Source organism: Cyprinodon variegatus, unplaced genomic scaffold (assembly GCF_000732505.1).
Source record: "Cyprinodon variegatus isolate N-32 unplaced genomic scaffold, C_variegatus-1.0 Scaffold217, whole genome shotgun sequence".
Classification (NCBI taxonomy): domain Eukaryota; kingdom Metazoa; phylum Chordata; class Actinopteri; order Cyprinodontiformes; family Cyprinodontidae; genus Cyprinodon; species Cyprinodon variegatus.
Window position 1 is genome coordinate 171,133 of NW_015150670.1, and position 24,472 is coordinate 195,604.

Here is a 24,472-nt window from a genome sequence, read left to right on the forward strand (position 1 = left end):
GAAACATTTCTGTACCGAGGCTAACGCATCTGTCAGCCTCTGGCAAGATGTATTTTCAAAAAGTGGTAAATTTACAAATCTCGTGACATTTCATCTTCCTTGCAAGATAAATTATTTACATTTAATTCAGTCAAATTACACTTAGCAGCAGGTTGATTCAGGTTGATTTTTTTTAATTTTGTTATTTTTTCCCCCTTATGAAATAAATAATGAAATAAAAAACCTACCTTCTTTTTTTACTCAGTTTAACTCTGATTAATGTTACAGTTAACACGCATTGGTGACAAAAAACAGATCCTGTTTCTAAACACTGTAAATGTAAAACACAAACTCTGAGAGGGCAGCTTGTCTAGAGACGCCAAAACAAAAACAGTCGCTGTGCTTGCGAGAATGCTCAAGGACATTTCAGCACCTGTCTGAGACACTGCAGAGAGGATGCAGCCATCCGCTAGTGTGAGGAGGATGTCTCTTGTCATTTCCCCAGCAGGCCATGCATAATAAAAACAGTTGTGGTGCTGAGTTGACCTGATGCAGGAGTTACAGAGTGTGGAGCACAGCATGTGACAGCCGCTGTCGTTCTTATCATCTTTTATAATACAATGTATAAAGTCTAGTCCCATGTCTCTACTTTATTGTTCAGCCTGTCTAGTTTTTGTCTCATCTCAACCTAATCGTGGCTCACTTTCACTCTTTTTGTCTGACTTCCTGCCACTTTCTGCCTTTATTTTGCTTTGTTCTGCCTCTATATTTCTGGAGGAAACATAGTAGCAATGGGATCAGATTAGACAGGAGGATTTGTGATAAGAATTGCTGTGAAAATGCTCAAAAGAGGAGTAGATTTGTGTGTTAGTGTCTGAATTCATGGCCCTGCTCAAGAAAGCAAAAAGATGCATAAGAAAACAGGAGCAGAAGAGGTGGATAAGACGCGTTTTGTAAGTAAGGAGCTTTAATTCTGACCCAGTCTGCTTATATTTAGGAAAATTAGGTCTTATACTAAGTGAATGCATTCCTTTCCATTGTTTCTGCCTTGTAGCTTTTTGATCAGATGCTACTAAATCTGAAGAGCAAAAAGAAAACGAAAGCAGTTTCCAGACAAAATGAGTCATGATATTACTGATTCCAAACTTTTATCTTGAAAAACGTCTGCATTGCTTCTTCTCGTCTTCTTATGTGCACACATCGTCGGTCTCAGATTTATGTGTACCCATATTATAGCAAATAACAATAGCTGCTGTGAGATCATAATACAGTCCGAGTTATGTGTTTTATTGCAGTGCTTGAAATAGGCTCTGCTGTTTGAAAGCCATAGACCAATCATCAAACCGCTGAGCTTCTCTCACAACTGAAACACACTGTACTAATGCATTGTGCACACGCAGCATGATTTACAGGCCCCTTTAAAGCACCCCTTTCAGCTTCATATTCACCTTGCATTCTCCGCTGATGTGATTGAAGGTAAAGCAGCACATTTTGAACATGTTTTGTTTCGTCCCAGTGATTCACAGCTGCAGGGTCGCTCATACTGTGCGCTTAATTGCTTTTTTAAACAAACAGATCGGAAATGTCAAAGAAAACCATTTCCTTGATAGAGTGTGAAGGAGGCATTTCATCCTGTTATAGTCTGATGAATGAAAGCAGCTCTGACGTGTGGTGGTATGCACCGCTTACTTAACTGCAAGAAAATGAGGGTGTAAAGCTGTGGTGGGTTTAATCTTATTGAGCTATTAAAATTCTGTGCAGAATGTTGTTTAAGAACTAAACTGTCATTTCAAAGACTAGGGGGCGGTTGCCACAATGTGTAACAAGGCTAGCTGTAGCCTCTTCCGGGCCATCAGTGCTGTTTCCTGGCAGGCCTCTCCAAGCTGCCTCTGTGTGCCTCAGCTCTCTTCCAGGGCTAGCAGCGGCAAGCTGTCGCCTCTACCACTGTGGTTTCTTAGCACCAGAGGGTGGCATAGCTGGCCGACTCACACCACATATGGAGGTCTCTCTCCCTATGTTCTCACATCGATTCCCCACTGCTGCTACCTGAGCTCAGGAACTCTGTCTACTCTTATCGCTGACTAGTGTCGATTACAGTATCAGACTCTGTGTCTTTCTGCATGGAGTTTGTATGTTCTCCCTGTGCATGCGTGAGTTCTCTCCGGGTACTCTGGCTTCCTCCCACAGTCCAAAGACATGACTGTTCAGTTAATCAGTTTCTCTACATCCTCCTTAGGTGTGAGTGTGTGTGTGCATGATTGTGTATCTTTGTATGTCTGTGTTGCCTTGTGACAGACTGGTGACCTGTCCAGGGTGTACCCCGCCTCTCGCCCATAGACTGCTAAAGATAGGCACTGGCCCTACCAAAACCCTGATGGGACTAAATGGGAGAAGATGGATGGACGGAAGGGTCTGTATTGTGTAAATAAGTGAACTGGGTTTACTTTGTCATGAAGCATGAGGTACCCTAGGGGTATGTACTGTAAGGGTTACGTTGTTATGAATAGATCTTTATATCCTTTTGGGTTTCTGTTTTTTTTTATGATATTGAGATATTCAACATACCAAGAAAATCAATATCAAACAAAGACAATCTGAGTAAAGCAGTCCATTGAATAGACCAACCTGGCGCTATGTGAAAATAAAATGGTTCCCTATTACTCTACTATTTGTACCACACTAGGCCGAAACAATTGACATCATTCATTTGTTATAACTGGGTATGAGTGTTTTACATTCCTGTGGGGAACCTTTGGGATATGTGTTAGTGAGAAATTGTTTGCGTTGCATCAGAGAGTCTTTCAACATGAGTTGCTTCAAGTTGGCAGACGTGTTGATGCCTTCAGTGTTTTAGAGAGAAGAGATTTTCTCATCCAATCCCTCAGAACCAGCCTTATTGGTTTTGCCCTTTTTTCTGCCAATATCTGTGTTGCTTATATTGAGTCAGTCAAAGGTCAATTTGCTGGTGTCCTTGTTTTATGGCTGAAAGTTGGCATACTTGGCATATATCTGATGTTTCAAAGCAAGAAGGTCTTGGGGTTGATTCCCAGCCTGGGCTCTTTCTGTATGTAAGTCATTTTGCATGAAGTTTGAATCAAATTTTGCATGAAGTTTGAATCGGTAACTGATCGCAAGTGGCCGATAACGCCTTTATTGGTATATAGATTGAAGGAGGCCGACCAGATGATGTTTATCACAACAAACACCAGGGTAGGCATTCTGCCCCGTTCCTGCTTGTGTATGTTGCCAAGGTCAACAGATAACCAACAGCTTCTACAAAAAAAGCCACACTTCTTGATTTCTTTCCAAGCTTTACTTAATAGTCATTGTAGATCTTCAAATCATATAATACAAAAATGTTTAAGTTTAATTTGTTTCCAGAATATATCATGTTACACTGAATTAAGAAATGGACTGCTAGCCTAATGCTACCCATATAGCATTTTCAGACAAACAAATAAGAAATAAAACCTTTTTGGTTCAATAGAGAAGTTAACCTGAAGATAACCTCAGTATCAACTTATGAAGCAACAGAGTAATATTATTTTCGTATAAAATATTATATGACAATATATATCGGCTCAAAATATTACTCTGAGATTTCTCTAAGAGGAATTTTGGATTTCTTGTAGATTTTTACCTAAAATTAAACTATAAAAAGCTATTTATTGGGTCTGCTTGCATGCATAATTAGACTGACTATCATGTTTTAATATCTTTGCATTCCCTTTGGACATGCTAGGAATGCAAATGTCTTGTTTGTTTGATTGTCTCCCTCTACATAAATACAGACGTTCGGCATAGATGGAAGAACGTACTGAAGAACATAATGGCACCTTTCAGATGTCGGAAAAACATCATCACTGTTTTAATAATATGAATATGATTATAACTGCACATTTTAATAAAAGCATGCTGCCTTGATTTTAATCATGTAAAAAACAAACATCTTTACATGTAAAAAAAACACGTAAAGATCAACTATTTCTACATTGTAGTAAGAAATTTGCATAAGTTTGTAATTTTTGCTCACCACATTGTCTCCACCTGTAATAAATACTGTAGAGGGTAGAACACAAATAGGATGCAAGTTTAAAGATTAATGTTGTGTTATGTTTTTACCAAAGGGCAGAGAAAAGGTTGGAGTATTTCCGAGCTGTCCGGAGCATAGAGAACACAAAGGTACCTCATCCCCTGCTCGTAGCTGCACCCAGATGGTCAGCTGGCTGGAGTAGGGCTGCTTCATTTTTCTTTGGCCTGCAAAAACAACATAAAGCTTCAACACCAATCGTTCTCATTAAAGTGATATTCTTCAAAACCACAGATACAAGATGCATTGCTTTTAGTAGCTGTGCACAGGCTACACCAGTGTAAATAGTGACACTTTTTAACCAGCTAATATCAAATGTTTAAATCAAAAGACTGCACATAGAAAGAAAATGTGTTGTTTTTCTTTATAGAGGAGGCCTGGGATAGAAAAACTTCAGCTGGTGTTAATCCTAAATTTTAAGTTCAATACAATCTGCTAATGAATGATTTTTATGGATAATAATTCTGAGTTTAATAAAAAGTACTTAGTTTATAAATTTTTCTGTTTTAGGCAAAAACAATTTGATCGTTAAAGACATTTTTAAAGGTTAATTTTAAGTAAGGCAAAACACTAACGAGTCATCATCTCTCAGCGTTACTAAAAAAATAAGAAAATATTTAAATATTTGGCTTTGGTTAAGTTACTATAATGAACTGTGAGATCTCTTGATGAGATATCAAACTTTTACATTTTTATATTTTTGTCAAAAGTTCTATATGTTTAGATTTGTATTCCATATATATTGTGCCTCGGTTATTCACACAACGTTGCCTGCAAGTATAACTGGGCCCTGCAGCAATACCGGGGTTTGAACTGTTTATGCTTCTAAACAAGAAGAGAAGATAGGACTAAGTGGAAGTAAGTGCATTGAACAACATGTTATCTGCAGCGCTGTAGAAGCAGGCTGTGCTCATCTTGAATCGGAAGTTTAGTAATAACATAAAGCTTCCGCTTCCAGTTAGTCCAAAGTGGGATGACTTTGTTTTTGAGTGCCGTGATGTGGAGGCAGGATGGTAAATCAATATTAATATCTCAGTTCTTCGGCCACTACAGAGCCAAATTGGGTGTTGTCAGGAGCTCAATGGATCTGTCTTTTATTGATTTAGGAATAGTTCAGCATAAAATATCTCGGCCAAAAAGGCTTTTTGGCAGTCTGCAGAAAGAAAGGAACGACCTTTCTCCTCACTTAACCTTTTTCAAACATATATATATAATTTTTTTTTTTTTTTAAACTGGTTATATAAATAAGAGATCATCACTGTTAAAACTCCAATTTTCACCACAGTTCCCTTTGCTATAAGCGTGTACTCTGATTTCTATTCTGTCAAAAAAAGAAAAAAAATCCATCAGAAAGTGAAGATCACTAGAACCTAGACATACATAGTCATGCATGAGAGAACGGTCTCGTCTGTTTCAGTGAATGTGAGAGTTGTGTGTCTGGGTTTGCACACGTACTCTGATGTGTTACTTCCGTAGCTCTGCACTCTAATGGGAACTCCTGCTGAAATATTAATTGTGTCGCATTAACTTTGCAATATTTGCACCGGAAAACAACCAGAATACACCCTAAGCGACGAGCAGCATCATAATCTCTCAGGGTCAGCTTCAGTATTGCATAAAGAGACAGAGAAACCCCGAGCTGCTCAGAAGCTTTAATAAGAGTATGAGAAGAGCCGCAGAGTCAACATGATGGCGATCAGGTCATAGCCTGCAGATATTTTTATACCCTTGTTTGTGAAATAAGAGAAAAGGCTCTGCTTGGCTCTCAGTGCCAGCGCCATAAAATATTAGTCTAGACTTGCATCTTGAGCCACAGTCAGAGTTTAACTATAGAATATCAATCCCAAGTAGACAGGCTGCGTTAGATGAGACTTAAAATATCTCCACTTTGGTGATTTTAAATGCTTTGAAAAATAGTGGTATAGATATGTTTAATTTCTAATCATTTGTGTAATTGAGTTCTGAATTTTTTGTTATGTATTGACTGATCGGGGTCTTGATGGACATTTGAGTCCTGTTTAAACATTAATAAAAAGAATAATAAAAGTTATTTTTGAAATTTACATTTTATTTGTAGAATTAAAATATGGACCAACTCAACAGAATTAAAAAAGTACAGAATCAAATGTATAGATAGGCATACAATTAAATTCACAAAATAGATAGAAAATAGACATAAAAATATATATTTCTTTTAATTTCCATTTTTATTTACTTACTCTTATAATAATTTGCTTATCTATTTAGAATCCTTGTTTTATTTTTTGCATTTCTTATTTTTTCAAATGTTTTTGTTTCCGTGTGTGCTTTGATATTTAAATCCACTGAATTTTTCCTTTGTATTTTCCAACGTCTCTTCTTCTCTTATTGATTTCTTCGTGTCCTTTCTACATTTCTGTATGCATTTCTACATACTGCACATGAAGCAGAAACAGAGGGGGTTGTCTTCCTATTGGTGATTAGGCTGCATGGAATCTACAAGCTACCAGACCTGCCTGTAGAGGCCTAGATACACTGGCTGGCTGAAATTTCGGGCCAATACTAGTTCATATTATAAGGCTATCAGTTATCACAAAGCTGAGGCACTTGACAACTTTATTGAAAACGGTGTTGTAATTCCTGACACCATTTGTCCTGCGGCTGCTCAGACAGAACATACTTTTCAGTTAGGTGCACACATGGACACAGATGTTCAGTTGGCTGCCTAACCAGTTATCCTAGAGTCCCCTACAGAAATTAAAGCCGCTGCGTGTGAAGCATGCATTTAGCTGGAGTAACAAATCCAGTCTCCTTTCTCATTTCCAAACCTCTTGATGTAGAAAATCAGATGTTTGACTTTTGTTATAAAGTGAAAGAAGGGGCCGTTACCCATTAGTTTAATAAACGGGTTAAAAGGGAAAATGCCACTTTTTTGTGCTACAGTTGTCAGTGATTATTTCAACATGCAGAGAATGTTTGCCTAATATGAAGAATAATCTCAGCTTTTTAACTCAATTGCACAAACATAAACGCTAAGTATACCATGTTCTCAACAGGTAAATGGCAGTGTGTTCATTTCCAGATTACTAGAGTACTATTTGCTCTGATTATTGCTCATCTCTTGAAAATTAAACCTGCCACACTTTCAGAATACATTTAAAATTTATATTTTAAAGTGATGTAAAGCAGGCATCCCCAAACTCTGTCCTCAAGGCCCCCTGTCCTGCAGGTTTTAGAGGTTTCCTTGCTCCAGCATAGCTGATTTTAATTGAAAGCTGATTAACAGGCTTTTGGTGTACTGCAATCATTATAACCAGCTGTGCTGAAGCAGAGAAACCTCTAAAACCTGGGGGACCGAGTTTGGGGATGCCTGATGTAAAGCATATGATTATAGCATACTGTAATATTGTAATCATAGCCATATTTTAAAAATGGTTTCCCTTGGGCGAACCAACACCACTCCTGTGTTGACAGGGTGGACCGCTCCTGTCTGTCTTGAGATGAAACTGGCTGGTGTATGAAGTGTTCTGGTGGCTACAGTGTGCTGCGTTGCTCTGACTAGTAAAGGAAAACTAAAGACGATGGTCCAGTGTGGCCAACTTTGTTGGAATTTGTTGCTAAATTTGGGGACTTTTCAGGCCCCTCTAACAAGTTTTTTTTTTATTTTCTCTTACTAAAGATTACAGACAAATGTTGTAAGCTTTTTGTTGATTTTTGGCAACTTTATTGACCTCATGCTGTTGTGTATGCATGCGCAAAGTTTACAATGATTTCTCCCTGCATTACAGAGCAGGATGAATATATAATATAAATCGTTTTTTATCTAGCCTCTGTTGCATTAAAATATTCAAATGTTTTCCACACAGATTGAAACACTTTTTCTCCTCGTAACGTCTCACTGCCTCTGATTGCTGTAATGTTGGAGGAATTAGATGTATGCACTCTGGATAAAAAATAATATATTACTTACTGCATATGTTGCATTTCAATTAGATTTTAACATCAGTGTCATAGTTTAGTATTATAGTTTTGTTTCAGATACACACAGCCAGAATTGCCCATAATTCTTCAGCGCTTTTCTGCAAGCATAACAAGTTAGCAGAAATGCTGCAATGAATTGAAGAGTCTACTTGATAGCACACACAGATACTTTAGGCAACACCGGCAGAAATCGTTCATTGGAGAGTTTCTTTTATAGCTTGTCATATTTCAATAACTACAAAATTACAAAAACAGAGCGCGTCACATTGTATCAGACTGGCTGGCCAGGCTAGGTACTATAAATACCTTGTCATGGTATTGTGTAGGGCAAAATGAAGAGGAATGTGATTCCTGTATCTTAAAACTGAAATCATATACATCTAGATTTTGTTCTGTATCCTTTTTTGACTTGTTCATCTGCGTGTGGAATAAAAATCATCTTGCTGACTTTGGTGTTTCACCTCTAATCATCTACATTTTAAACCTGGATCTGTGAATGTCCGTTTTATAGCCAGAAGTAATAAAGCTGGGGGGCTTTTTTGTTTTCTTTTATTGGACAGCGGGCTTTAATTTCCACTGCATATTTTGAAAGATAAGTTGACTGATGAAGGAGTTGTTTCTTGGCCCATGCTTCCACCATGGACCTATAACAATTGACTCGGTTGGTGGGTCTGATTGAAACTGGCATAAATATAGGCATTTTTGCTGTTAGCACACAGTCAGAAATAAATAGTTTAGTACAATCTTTCTTTATATTTAACATCCCTTGTCCTGTTTTATCTCTGTGTTGCTTTACCTAGAAATAAAGCTGTGACTGATCCACATAATTTGAAAACAGCCCAACCTTTAGCTAATATCAGCTTGCTGACACATGAACCATTCTACTTCCCTCTTTGTTTAAGTGAAAGCACATTTTCTTCCTGTCTCTTATTCTTTTAAGTTATTGCCTTGTGTATCTGGGAGTAATATGCATAACTCATATTGTTCAGACACAGACATCCATGCTTATTTCCCTCCTGATCATCTGCAGACAAACAGGCGCGTATAAAAGAAACAGGCTAGCCAATGTTCATGTACAATAAGCAACCAGAGTGCTACACACAGCTGCTGACAGGAGGTGTATTGATGACACAGGATCACTGAGGGAAGAGCTAATAAACGGATAGCAGCTGTCACTGACAGTGAGATGGAGATAACATGAAGGAGAGGCGGGGAGGGAGACTTTCAGCTGAGAGAGAGATCAAGATGTGGGCTGATTCCAGTGATGGAAAGATAAAGAGTAAAAAAATGGCTGAGAGAGAAAAGAGAGTGGGAGGAGATGCATGTTAGCAGGGAGGGAAGAGAGTTGTCATTGATCAACAGACAGAGGCCATCATTCCTGCTCAGTGCACACAGGAACGCTTCAGGGCATAGAAGGGAGGGAAGGAAGGGAAGTGGAAGTAAAGGGTGAAAGAGAAGATGGACAAAATGTGATAATCTGAAGGTTTACATTTGGGTTCAGCTTTAGTTTCATGTCAAGGTTTATGTGCTACTGTATATTACTGCTCACCTGCTTTGTTGTGTGGTTTTCTCTGTCTACTTTGCTTCTTTTTAATGTCTGTTTGCCTTATTTCTTTGTGTCTTTTATCAATTCACCTAAAAGGTGTTTATTTTGTTTAAATTTGTTTTATAATTTTTTTAGGTCCATTCAAATGTCTTAATCTTATCTTTGCACAGCACACACCCACTACACTCATCTGTGCTCTCTAAATAAGCCCATTCATTTCTTAATTTGAGTTTAATTTGTGCAGAATACTGAGAAATAGTCAGTATTTCACCTGTGTTCCCCAGCGGTCAAACTTTGTGAAAAAAAAAAAAAAGATATTACTTTGCATGTAGAATGCTGTTTATGCAAATGTTATTTTCTTATAAGCATGACATTCGTTTCTTGAAGGATAATCAATTGGCAATGCATCAAACTTCAATGAAATGTGGGACTTAGCAGTAGTAGAGAGGATTTAAGAGTGGACCCCTCATACTAACTTAAATTAAGCACATTTGAAAAGTTTCACTTCAGATCTTTGCTGTTATAATGAAATAATCTAAACTCAAATTAATTTACTTGTGTGGGAGCACCTTATAAAACAAATGTCTTCTTAATTGTTCAATATTGCAAAAACTTGTTAAAACATCCCTTATAACACCAGTAGATTCTAAGGAAATCAAAGCATAGGGAGACAAAGTAAGTTCTACAATAATGGGGCTTAAATATGAGACAACTAAAAAATAATGTAAATCCAAAATCATCAAGCAAGCGTTTTACCATGAACAGACTACACTCCTATTCTGGAAAAGAGCATGTGTGAGAATTCAGAGTTCACAGCAAGCAGCCTGTGTTTATCTGCTGTGTGAACGTGTGAGGAAATGTGCCGCAAGCAGATGCCAAAGAGCAGGGAGTGAAAAGGGGACAGAATCAGAAAAGGAGGAAAAAAATGTTGTTCTTCCTAAGCATTGTGTGTTGTCCGGAAGAAGAAGAAAAAAACCCTAATTTTTGTGCCCGTCTGGCAGCTCTGTTTAATTGTTACCGCTCACAGCTGCAGATGGAGGGATGGCAGACAGAAGGGAGGGATTGAGTGACACAAAAATCCTAAAGCTAAAACGGAGTTGGCAGAGGGGAAGAAGCTGAACACCATAAAGGAATGGAAGGAGACAGATTCCAGGCACTAAGAGAGGGGTAAAGTCAGGAAGGACGAAAGATAGAGACAGTTGGACTGGTTGAGTCATTCTTATGATGTCAGATCTTGTAAGAAGCCTTTTCACCAGGCTGTGGCGACACGCTCGAACTGGCAGCGATCCGCATCACCATGCTAAAATCTTTCCTTTCTCAGCGTACATGTGCAGCCATGAAGCTCTGAATGCTGGCAGCGAGAGCACAGGCCAAACAGAGAAACTCAGCGGCACAGCTGATTTTCTGCTCCATGTGATTGTAACATATTCCAGCATGAGAAATATCGTGGAAAAAGAAAACGCTGGGAGACACACAGATGGGTGCTACTTTCTTCCATGAGGATAATGATGGCTTCCCTCTCTTTGCAGTCGGCCTCGGGGCAGACACAGAGGAGCGGCTGGTGGAGCATCTCCTAAATCCAGCGCATTACAACAAGCTGATCCGACCTGCCACTAATGGTTCTGAGCTGGTTACCGTGCAGCTTATGGTGTCACTGGCCCAACTTATCAGTGTGGTAAGTATCAATGCTTACGTTTTATCAATCTACAACTACAAATAAAATTATCTTCATTTCATGACAGACTAACACAGTCAAACAAACAAACAGGGCTAATGATGATTTAGAACATTTTAAAAGCTGAACAGTGTGGTGCGCTTTTGTATTTAGCCTTAAGGTGTTCCAACAGATGACACTGCATTGATATAAACTAGAGCTGAAAAAATTTATCAGATTAATAATGATTAATTGATTATTAAATAATTTCATAATCAATTCATTGTTAACTGTAGTATAGAGACTATAAAACATTCCTTTACCTCACAGGAAAAAAGCTTTGAGCAGTAATCATACCAAGATTGTAAAAAAAAAAAAATTAATGGATTTGCAAAATAATCATTAGTCACACCCCTAATCTAAACCATTTTACTGCAGCTCTGGATTTATTGTCCCGTTAAAAAATGAACCTCCATGTTGGTTCTTAAAGCAACACTGTGTAGGTTGCAGGTCTAGTGCCCCTAGTGGCTTAAAGTAACACAGTGCTGCTTTAAGTTGTTTTGTTTTTTTTTCTCATTTTCTTTTTTTTTTACATTAATGGGATTAGTGGTTCAGACTAAGAAGTGTGATATCTGGTCAGCAATTACATTTTTCTTCCAGTGTTTGCTGAGTTCCTCAAAATGCTTTTGGCAAACTGCTACTGGCATATTGTATGGGGTTCACTTTCTTCTTGATACATTTTTATACAAGCCAGATTTGACTTGTGATGTTGCAGATTTCTTAAGCTGAAAGAAGCTGTGTTTCTCAGCTACTTCTCTAACTGAGGTATACATCCTTTCCCTTTCTGTAAAGACATTTGGTTACAAACAACTGCAATAATTATTGATTAACCTTTTCAGTGTTTCGAAGTAAATTACTCATTCATGCGGCTTGCAGAGCATTGTATTTCTCTATCATTTAAATTGAAGGAATAAACTTCAGAAAGAGTTAAAATGTTAAACAAAAGCACTTCAAAAGATTTTAAGAAAGTCTGGCTCATTGGAGGGAAAACTAATAAGAAAACTAAATTTGAACACTACTTTGACAACCCAATGAAAGAAGGGAAGAAAGCATGCCATTTTTATCTTTTTTTTTGGTCTGTTTTTCAGCATGAGAGAGAACAAGTGATGACCACAAATGTCTGGCTCACGCAGGTGAGATCTCACACACTTCATCACATCCAGGCACCTCACTAACCACACAAAGGCAGGGATGTTTTTGAAAAAACATTTGTAAAAAAGAAAAAGCTTAACCCATTTAAGGTCAAAATCAGGTCAGAACAGAACATGTGAAGAATGATGCTGGTGATTATTGGTCAATGTTGTTAAACAATGGTTTAACTTTTTTTTTTTTACAGCACAGAGTAATATTTATACATGATAGGATTTGGTACCACCTGGTCATCTTACTCATTTAGCAAATGCAGTGGGGCCAGATTAGAACAGATTCTATAAAATTCATAACTGCATAAGCTGTTAATGATCTACTAAATTGAAACCTTCTTTTTGAGGAGTAGAATAGTAGTAAAGTAATATTGAAGGTTATTAAAAAGTGGTCAGAGTGGATAGGGTTGTGAGGAAATACTGTTCTTCCTTTGCGCTCAATGCCATACATCAGCACAAGGTTCAAAGTATGAAGATGAGAATGTGTGAGACTAATCACATTGTGAATAAAGCCAATTGAGTCTAAGATAGCATTAAAGGATGCATTTAAGCTATAACCTTCAATGTCGGCATGAATCTTAAAATCCCCCACTTTGATGACCTGGTCAGTATTTAACACTATAGCACATAGGAATTGAAAACTGATCTAAAAATTTGGATGAGAGAAGCTAAGGATTAAATGTTCAAAAAAAGTTGTAACTCTAAACTGGCTTTGGAATAGTCAGTAAGTGGGACATTTGAGTGTAAAAAAACAGAAAACAGAAGGAGCAAAAAATACTTTTTCACTCTACTGTACTTTTAGAAAAGAATGGTAGATAGTTCATTTAGGTCATAGAACTGGAACACATATCTACATGATGTGGGATGTAAAAGCAGATCTGCTCTACGCTAAGAAGTACAGTACACATTGCAAGGATTTTGGTGCCGTTGGCTTTGCTGAGGGTAAAACAAACTTGACTTGGATGCAAAGCATTGTGACTGTCTGGATTTCCTAAAAGAGAGAGTACAAGACAAACATGCAGCAGTCTGTTTTAATGTTATTGATGTTTTTGTATACATTGATTGATTTCAGACAATCAGGCTGATATTATGTGGACTGAAAGTGGTTTTTGTTCCAAGAATGCTGGTCAAAATACTCTAATATTCTATATTTTGTTCAACTCTGTGCCTACAAGTTGCATTTTTTTGTACGTCTCCATCTACTTGTTTGTAGACATAAGACTTCTGCCTCATGATCATCATTTGAAAGTCTGTTGTGGTTATCAGTATAATCACACTTTTGTTCAAATGTGTCAGGGTGTGCTAAATGTATTATCGCAGGCTGAAATGAGTTCCTTTTACATGACCTCCGGGTGGGTCTTGTTGTAAACAAATCAAGAGGTCGTTTGAGCTTCACACCAAGCAAAGGTTTCATCTGCACCGCAGCCCGTTCAAGCACCGCAGGAAATCAGAGTCGCAGTCAGCTTCTCTGTTCACTCCAAACAGGAAGTTTGGATCAACTCTTCCCAAGTGGGAGAGTTGATCTTAAGCAGTGTGGAAAGAACATGATTTAGTGGAGATCAAAATAGAGGCAGAAGGTATGAGGACTCCAGATAAAAGTAGTGGTGGTATGGTGTTTTACTCAGAGTGGTTTAATCATGGCCTTTTTTCACAGAATAATAATTTAATACATTTTCTTTGAGAAGAAAAAAAAAATCACTGGATGGGCTAGAGTTTTATCCAGCAGTGTGAAACCTATTTGTTGCTGCACACTACTGGTTAGCTGGTCTAAACGAAGCTGTTACACATTTCTATCCATTAGCAGGAAAACAACATTTGCTGTTTGGGAATCTTAAAGGTATTGTGGGGGATTTTCGGAATTAATTTTTTTAAAGACCTGCCTTTTCCGTTTAAAAAAAAATGCACATGCACAACCTTGTGCCCGCTCCCAAGTGGGAACACCAATTAAACATGTGCGAGAGCACGCACGAGCCGATTTCTCATTGTGAACGATCTCTTTAAAAGTTGCTGTTCTGATAGCTCATACAAGCTTAATGTGTCCAAACGTCAGTCCTTAACCCTAAATCCCTCCATCACTATATAAAGCGGTGACTATATAGTGGACTTTATAGTGAACTCAGGTAACTGACTGTTCAGACAGATGATCACTACTTTTTGCTCCCAGTTGGTCGCATAACTCCTTCTCCACCGTGAGGTGCTTGCACCATCTTTATTGTTAGTAGCCGCTGTTGTACTCTGGAATATATGGACCTCTTCTGAGGCCTTTGTTTTCTTCTCATAATGACTGACTGAAACCGTAGATCACCACACATATAGTATGCCTGAGCAGCCGTGCAGAAAAAGATAGCTAACAGGACGAGCGCTTTCGACGGCCTTATGTAAACATATCACCAGAATGATTGACAATTAGGAGGACCACTTATTTAGATGATCCACCTGGAAATAAAAGATCATCCTCTATACCTTTAACAGTTGCAAAAAAATGAAGATGTTCCTGGTAGCGATAATTCAGACAAAAGGCTTAGTGTGACCTACATCTGTATTCTTTGATGTTGAAAGCATTTGTTAAATCAATTTTATAAAACACCCGCTGTTTCCAGTTTGTGCTCTCTCTCATAGTGAGAGACTCATAAACACTTGTAAGGCGAGTAAGCACAGATTTATGACTTGTAGCCAAGCGCAGAATGACTATGACTGCTGATACATTTCTCAGCATCAGAAAGCCAAGGACAGCCCAAACAAGTTAATGATTATAGTGTTTCACGGCTGCTGCAGACAATATAGCTTGGGCGCATGAAAACATCAATAACTGCAAAGAGAAAAGGGTCTTCTGCATAACGTAGCAGAGCTCATGTCTCTTCAAACGTATGCAATCTAATATACTTTAGGATGAAGATAAAGATTGAGAAGCTACACATAAACCATGGTTTATACACATCCTAACCACTGGCTAGATGAGTAAAAAATGTTTGTTCCCTGTTTCCCCTTGCTGCTGTGTGATTGGCAGATGAGTGACTAAGCATGATGTTTCTATTGGCCCTCAGGAGTGGCAGGACTATCGGCTGACTTGGGTCCCAGAGGAGTTTGATGGAATGATGAAGGTCAGGCTGCCCTCTAAACACATCTGGCTGCCGGACGTGGTCCTCTACAACAAGTGAGTCACTCTCTCATGCTCTTGAACTCGCTTAGAGGACATGAACTGACACATGAATGGCCTGGAAAATACCCAGTGAAGACATGTTCATTTTCATATAGAAAAAAAAAGCCGGTTGTCTGGTCAGGTCATCCAGCTGCTATCGATGTAAGACACTTAAACTCATTGCTTCAATTAAGCAGTCATTTTGAGTGGGTGATACTTTTAGGTTCACAACACATGACTGAGTACGTCAACTAGAATCTCTTCTTGTTGCTCATGCTACCATAGTACTGTACAGCCAGAGATGTCTGAGAGGATTAATCATCTTCGCTGCACACAGAGGTCCTGTAAAGGAGCAAACACAAAAAAAAATCATGTAAAAGTATTCACACTCCTTCAAACTTCTCACATATTTTCATGTTGTAACTGCAAATTTAAGGAAAGACATTTTTCTCTGCAACCACTAAATGAAATCCAGTGAACCCAGGCGCCTTCAAAGACCACCTGATTAGCAGAGTTAAGCTATGTGTATATTAAACTCAGCATACATACAGCTGTTGGGTGAAGGCCTTAGAGATTTCAAAGCGAATAACCAGTAGGAGGACACCAAAAGAGGCCAAGGTGAATGCAAGGAGAGCATCAATAAGACAAACAGCAAAGAGGCCTTTAGTTACCCTTGAGGAGCAGCAGCCATCCACAGCGCAGTGGAGAGGAACTGTTAGCAGGGCAACTATTAATTGTTCTTGCCACAAATCTAGATAGGTTTAAAACAAGGATAGAAGAAAGCTATTGTTGTGTGAGGGCCTTGAAAACATCTGTTTGCAGTTTAACAAAAACACTGAACCCTACCATAAATATGCCAAATATTCCTAAATATTACCAAATTTTGTTGTTTAATACTCTTTAAATAATACATCTTAACGTTATTCTGGAATTTCAGTCAAACCACTATCAAAGCCCCTAACTGGTAAATAAAGCTCAAGATGAGCTAAAATAACCTATCAAGAAAGGTTATTATATTTTTTTAAGCCTAAAATAAGCAAAAAGGTTGTTTTTTTATACCTTCATTAAATGTGTTTTTGTTGCGAAGGGACACATTTTTTTTATAGACGATAGTGTAAAAGTTAGACAACTTGAAAAAGCTACGTTTTTGTTCGAAATCTAACAGTGTACGGAATCACTCTGAGCACAATAGCACCAATGGCAGCAGATTTTATTTTCTTCAACTTTTCACTATGGCTCTAAATTGTCTAATGTTGATCATAAACTTGCAATGTGCTATAAAGGGTTTCATAAAGCCACGTTACAGAATGTAGTGCAGTGCACAAAGACAGTAAGAGAGTAAATTCTGACATCTCATGAGTTAATATCATATTTTCTAATATAAAGGAAGGAAAATCCAAACTTTTTTCCTGGTTTCTCTCCAATATATATTGGTAATGATTCATATTGTAGATCAGTACAGCAGAGCTACACAGCAGCAGATGAGGCAATCCTCTTCAGACGTCATTTATAATCACTCACATGTATAATCTGAGAGTTTTCTTTTACGTCTAAAGAAATTTAGGATGTAACAGGTAGCTCGTCTCATCAGCTCATCAGAGAACAGTGATCTGTGTGACCTTCTCTTCTTTCCTTGCTTCTGTCATTACTTTACAGATGAAAAGATCACCGACCCACCTCGCTCTGGATAAAGTGATCCTGATAATCCTGTGTACCTACAGGCCTGTGCGATAATCCCCAAATCTCAAACCCTGTTGCTTTCTTGAACAACGGGATGATTTTGTTTTGTATTGGACACATTATTTTATTTTGAAAGAAGGATTTCATTGGGTCAAGATCCGGTATATGTTTAAGTAAATATTTTTGTTAGTGACTTTTTTGGAGCAGAATCCACTTATCAATGAACTTTGTTTCCTGTTTAGGTCATGTGTTTACACAGCGCGGTTCCCCTTTCCCCATGTTTATAGGCAAATGTGTGTGTGACCTACTCACACTGGGAAAAAAATCCAATTTCAAATCAACACTCATTCCTGTACTGTAATTAATATTTAGATATAAAATCATAGATATATTGCACTGCTGTTTAGGAAGAATGTGGCCAGTCTGTGCCATCAAAAATGAAGAAAAGGTTCTTTTATAACGGGATGAAATGGGGTATTTATGAGTAAGCATTGGGTGGTGTATTAATATTATTTATAATGTGTATTCATGGTTTAACTTTCAATGCACTCAGTTACAGAATACAAATTTGACAACTGAACTGGAGCGTGAACAAGAGCTTAGCAAGAGTAAATAACTTACAAAAAACAAAACAAACTAAATTATATCTAAGGATAATACTGAAATAGAGAATCCAACCAAATTAATTGGTAAACAATGATAAACTTAGGTCATGATATTGGTTTGTTTTTGACCATTTGGATGAGAACCTTAACCACTTTTCCATCTCTATTTGATGTTAACGGTTTAACTCTGGTTATTCTAAAAGGCCTCATAATCGCTTTGTATTCCTGCCCAGCCTAGTAGACGTCAGTGACTTTTGTTCATGTCTGTTAAAAGATTTCTTTAAATCAAGGCACAATCTGCTGATCTTTCAGATCTTTTAATGTACTTCTTGTTGACAGTTTTTTTAAAGGGATGAATTGATTCTACAGACCTGACTGCTGCGAATGAAACTGAGCTGATAAAATACTTTCCCAAATCAGCACTTTGGTTCAACCATTGTTTTTAATGTACTTTATAAATGACCTGAAATCGTTATTAAACAATTTTACTATCAGGAGTTGGTTTGGATAGCTTTTGGAACCCTCCTTAACCTTAAATGTTAAACTTTATCTCAACTTTTGTAAGTTTTTACTGAAAAATATCTTACTATATCCTTTTAATTTGACCCTTAAGGTCTAAAACATACTTTGATAAGCAGACTGACAGTAGTTCAGCACTGACGTATCTACGGTATAAGCATGTAGCCTCTTTTTTTCCTGAATGTACTTCAGGTAGGAAGTTCCCACGCTGTTCTGCGGATGAGATATCAAGCGTTATCATGTTAAATGGGTCCAACCTAGTAAGCAATCTAAGCTTTATATTCATGATGGATTTGGTTGATACTCAGAAGCGACCAGCTGATAAAAGTACTAAAAAAACCTAGTTAAGTACGAGCGCGAGCTACAAGAACAAGCAGCTGCAGTTCTATGTTTTGGCCACATGTGGCAGTATCATTAGAAAACTCGGCAATGCCTGTTTAAGTTTAAAATTGCTTTAGTCTGGTATGGAAAAAGGGCTTTGGAATTATAATGGGGAATGTTGTGTCAGCATTAACTTCTACAACTGACAAAGCATATAAATCTGCTCATTCTATAGAAGAAAAGACAATATCCTAGTGTTGAACAACCCCATACGAGCCAGGCTAAAACCCTTACTATAGATTGACTAGTTGCCCTATTCCTTTAACTTGTAACAATATCCTCTCCCTCTTCCTCTGTCTCAGTGCGGATGGGGTCTACGAGGTGTCCTTCTACTCTAATGCAGTGGTGTCCTATGATGGCAGCATCTTCTGGTTACCTCCCGCCATCTATAAATCAGCCTGTAAGATTGAAGTAAAGCACTTCCCTTTTGACCAGCAGAACTGCACGCTGAGATTTCGCTCCTGGACCTATGACCGTACAGAAATAGATCTCGTGCTTCGTGCTGACGTGGCCAGCATGGACGACTTCACGCCTAGCGGAGAATGGGACATAATTGCTCTGCCAGGCCGACGAAATGAGAACCCAGCTGACCCCACCTATGTGGACATCACATACGACTTCATCATCCGCAGAAAGCCGCTGTTTTATACCATCAACCTCATCATACCCTGTGTGCTCATCACTTCCCTGGCCATCCTGGTGTTCTACCTGCCGTCAGACTGCGGAGAGAAAATGACGCTTTGTATCTCGGTGCTGCTGGCTCTCACTGTGTTCCTGCTGCTGATTTCAAAGATTGTACCACCAACCTCCCTAGACGTCCCTCTGGTGGGGAAATACCTGATGTTCACCATGGTTCTAGTCACTTTTTCCATAGTCACCAGTGTCTGTGTGCTCAACGTCCACCACCGCTCTCCTACCACGCACACCATGCCTCCCTGGGTCAAACTGGTGTTCCTCAACAAGCTCCCTGCCCTGCTCTTCATGCGACAGCCAAGGAACAGCAGTGAGCGCCAGCGGCTACGCCAGAGGAGGAGAGCACAGGAGCAAAAGGAAGGCGGGCGCAGCGGGGAGCCGGGGGCCCTGATGGTGGGTCTGGGACTTGGTGGTGGAGGTGGCAATGGAGGGGGAACCACCTCATCTGTTTTTGGGAAGGACGACGGGGACCCTTGCACGTGCTATGTGAACCGTGCGTCTGTTAAACAGTTTGGAGGTGAACTGGTGGGCGCTGGAGGGGGATCAATGGACGGTCTAAACAGAGTGAGAGATGGCCGGGAGGGTGGGTCTGGAAACCTGCCGAGGGGGAAGCAGGCAGCCGGAGGTCCTGCTTTGACTCAGGCCTTGCTGGCTCAAGCCTGTCCAGGATTTGATGAGGCAGTGGAAGGAGTTCGCTTCATCGCCAACCATATGAAGAGCGAAGATGATGATCAGAGCGTAAGTATTACTCGTGCATGGTGAGCACCATTTTTACAACTGCTTGTGGTTTTTAGAATATTAAAGCTTTTAACCCCCATAAAAAAAGGCCCCCACCCATAGCTGTATGTTGGAAGTGCATTGCATAAAAACATAGAGCAGCTATTTTCCTCAGATTTCCCTCTAGAAAAAAAATATGTTTGTTTAGACAATTCCTCTTTTATCTGAGTTTTGCATTTTACCTTTTATATAGACTGATTTTAAAAGACTTTGAAGTGATAAAGATATTAATTTAACAGATTGACCTGAGTTTAATACATACTAATGCTACACACAATTTGTGTGTGACCTTTAGACGGATGTTTTCTCTACTTTATTCATTTTAATAGATGAAAGCTTTGCTTGTGACATGATTTTCTATAAGCAACATTTACACTCAAATATATTTACATTTTAAAGAATTTTCTACCTTCTCTTTTCTTATCAATGCTACTATTATATGTTAAGGTTATTTGTGAAAGAAGCTACCAAAGCTAAATTTCTCTTTTCATTCATGTTTTTAAAAAATCTAAGTGAAACGAATGTCTGCTGAAGCTGATCAGGCTTTTATATTTAGCTTCAAAAGCATAATAACTTTACTGATTTCCTTCTCTCCTAAGTAAGCTGATTTTCTGATAAACATGCTGTTGGTGCCATGGAAGTGTACTCCAGCTAACTGCCAACACATGGCCTGTGATGACAGTTTTGGCGAAGGCTGTCAGCTTGCCTTTGTGTTACTTTGATTTAACACCTTATGTCTGTGTGTGGATGAGTCATCCTCTTCTATCCAAATACATTACCTGCCATTATTGTCTGTTGAGTAGCTCAGATAAGCTGCATATGGTTGTTTTGTGGCTACAACGCTCCGCTTTTGACTGTGTCTTCTGAAATGCGCGGGTTGGTGAAATAGAAACAGCAGCAGCAGCAGACAGATCTGATGATGCAGCCTCAGCCCAGAGACTATCCAGTGCGGTATGTAATAATAGCAGCAGCCTGACGTGTGCATAAAGAAGTGCAAATAGGCTGAGGCGCTGAGATGAAGGAGCAAGGTTTTATGTTTTTTTGACTGCCTCTCACCTGGAAACACCAAAAATAACATGAGCGGTTTGTTTCGTCACAGACATGATTTACTCCCAGCAGACAAGAAGAAGAACTTAAAATCCTCTCAGTTTTAGTGCAGTTTTTCAGTTCCATCCACCCCTGTGTCTCCCTTCTCTATTCCAGTCCTCAAGTTATCATCACAGGGTTCAAATGTCGGCGCCCTCTCTGTGTCCTCCATCTCCCCGGTCTCTTACCTTCCTCTCCTCCTCCTTGACTCCTGTTAGACCTCATTAGAGCTTTGTGCCAGAAAGAGTCTCCACTCACATTAACCATTCACCTCCATTAACCCTCTGCCTTACTATAGCAAAGAGAATGGATAGACAGAAGACAACAGAAGCCTGATTCTACTTACTCTATTATTTAAATCAAAATCTCTATTTTAGAAATTTTGGAAATGACATATAACAAAGCAAAAACACGCCTCAGAGGAGCAGTTGGGTTATTTGGTTCTCTGTTTCTATTTAAGTCTAGCAATTGCAGAGAAAAAAAATAAAAGATCTTTTTTCAATTGCTAATTGCCTAAGTCCTTCCATATTTATAAAACAAAAGAAAAAATAGGACTCCCGCTTTAAAAAAGAAAGATTTTCGGCTAACTGACATGAATTAGTTTTTTAAAAGCCTTTTAGCATTCCTGTCATTCCCTTGGAGGTATTATACTTTGATATTGCATTAAACATCCAGAAGATCTGTTTAAAACACAGGTTTGAAGGGAAGTTCAGCCTGTTATGTTGCACTCATATTTCATGGTCTGTGATACTTCTTCTAATAAAGAAAGTTAATTAAAAAAAAAATAATAAAAACACAGCTCCAAGGTCTGGGTCTATACATCTAAAGTTAAAAACACAGCTTATTATGTTTTGAGTTAAATTTCAGAATGCAAAGATTTACATGGCTCTGGATACCAACAGGCTAATAACTCTAGACAAGCTTCATAGATCCACAGAGTAGATAGTACTGGAGTATTTACTGCATACATGCAGATATCAAATTATTGCTGCCACCTTCCCAGTTTGGTATGATTTGGTCAACATAATTAGGAACCATGAAGCAGGTGCTTCAATGAATTGAAATGTAACACAGCAAAGTATCAGGACCCACAGGTGCTAATATGGCACTGGTGTCCAATAAGAAACAAACTTATGTAGGGTTGATATTCTTGATGAGTCTGAATGTGTATAAATCCCTATGAAATATGCTCGGGTTGCTCTTCTGATTCCTCCCAACATTGTCTGACCACAATGGAGTAATAGACAATGACCTAAGTCATGTTAACCATGTATTTATTTTCTTACAGCAGTAAAATACAGACTTTATGAATTGATATGAATACATTTGCTAAGTCTATGAGCAAAAAAATGACAGCATCTCCTACAATGGAGAGCAAAGAGCTCAAGGTAAACACTTTTTGGTGTTGCCTGAATAAAAAAAAAAATAAAAATAGAAAAAAAGGAGGGGCACATTTCTGTGTTGTGCAGGACTTAAGCTCTCAGAGCTGGTGCCAGTGTTGCATCCGCAGAAGCTGAGGGGGGATTCGGGGTCTAAATTAAGAGAGGTGGAGGAAAATTCCTCATACGTTGAGAGATTTAAGAATAAAGAAACAAACAACATATGTGTCCTTTAAAAGCATGATTGCAGGGTAAGAGACCAGCTGGGCATCCAGTGAGCTGTCTTACCGTCTTCATGCAGGAGACGGTTACATTGAATGTCATTGCTTGTTTAAAGTAAACTCACAACCGATGGGATAAATTACATAATAGAGGCTTAACGCCATAAAACAATCACTACTGAGGAATCCAGCGGCGCAGTGGCCAAATCAAGGTCACTCTCCTTTCCACTGCTTACAAGTTGGTGGGCGCTTAATGTATCCATTCACCTCAACCACTGTTTTAAACCACATCAATTTTAAGTCTACTTTCACCCTTTAGCAATCATCTAGTTAAAACCCCTTTAAGATTTTTTGCTCAAATGAATTGGTAGCTGAGCTAAGGAGATGAAAGCAGCCAGAAGCCACTTTGGTCAATCAATTGTTAAAGGAAAGCTATATCAACTCCTATTTACAGTTTCCCATAAGTCATATAAGGTAGATGACACCATGTTGAAGAGGATGATACATACGCTTGAGAAGTTGTAACCCCGGCCATCTCCCTGAACTCTCCAATACCGCACAGTGGTGGCAGCATAATGCTAAAAGAATGCATTTCTAGCAGGGGTCCAAGCTGGAAAGACTATATTTAGAAGTATGCTAAGAGAATTGGAACTGATAGAGGTTCAAACTCTAAACAATCAGCTAGAGCTACAGTGGAGTGGTTTAGATCGCTTTCGTGTTAGTGTGGCCTTGTCCAGACCTAATTTAAAATAAGAAACTGTGGACAGACTTGCTGTTTACAGGGACTCTCCATCCAATCCAACTGAGCTTGATAACAGTGGTAGAACATTGTGTTCTCTAGATGACTGAAGGTGATTGAAACAAACCAAAATTGATTTGCCTAGTCAAAGTGGATTACAAAACTTAAGATTTTCATATGCAAAAACATTTGAATCCTTAATCATGTCTCCTGCAACTCACAGTTATGCACTAAGATGAAGTTATAATAAAGAGCTGTTATGTGATGGTATGCAAAAAGGTCTAAAGGTAATGAATACCTTTGCAATTACAATGCTAAATTTACATTATAAAAAGGTCAAAGGTATTTTCTGGGCTTTTGCCGAAGGCTGTTGAGCTGGATGCCATATTATGATCCTGTGCTTAAAAACACAAAACATCCAGAGCAGGATTTCAATGAAAAGAGGCAAACTAGAAGCAGGGAATATACAAAAAAAAGGACAAAGTCACGTCTCTGTTGACTGTAAAGGTCACACAGAGCTTAATATAGGATGCTTATGTAATAGATCAAATTGCAATAGGTTAGGTGTTTGCAGGAGTCGGTAATATAAAAAAAGAATTTCAGAAGAATCTGATGTTAACTTGTCTCTTTCTAATGTTCCTACTCTGAAAGTCTGTTTTAACCTCGTAACACCCACCTCATTTGAACTAGGTCTTTCTTTGTCTGGGTGTAGTATTCAGAGTAGGACATATACAAACAGAAAAAAGGGTTAAGAGAAATATACGGCAAAAAATCTAAATCTAGATATGTCTTTTTTTTCTTAAAATAAGTGAATTTGTTCTT

The 24,472-nt window shown here is 38.6% G+C and overlaps 1 protein-coding gene across 1 annotated transcript in view; it reads left to right on the forward strand.

The window, feature by feature from the left end:
• Nucleotides 1–24,472, forward strand: part of chrnb2 (cholinergic receptor, nicotinic beta 2) — a 33,092-nt gene that overhangs the window by 5,511 nt on the left and 3,109 nt on the right. The window contains exons 2-5 of the mRNA XM_015380585.1: nucleotides 11,105–11,250; nucleotides 12,378–12,422; nucleotides 15,476–15,585; nucleotides 19,058–20,186. Of these exons, the coding sequence (XP_015236071.1) occupies nucleotides 11,105–11,250; nucleotides 12,378–12,422; nucleotides 15,476–15,585; nucleotides 19,058–20,186 (1,430 nt within the window). The remainder of the gene's footprint in view (nucleotides 1–11,104; nucleotides 11,251–12,377; nucleotides 12,423–15,475; nucleotides 15,586–19,057; nucleotides 20,187–24,472) is intronic.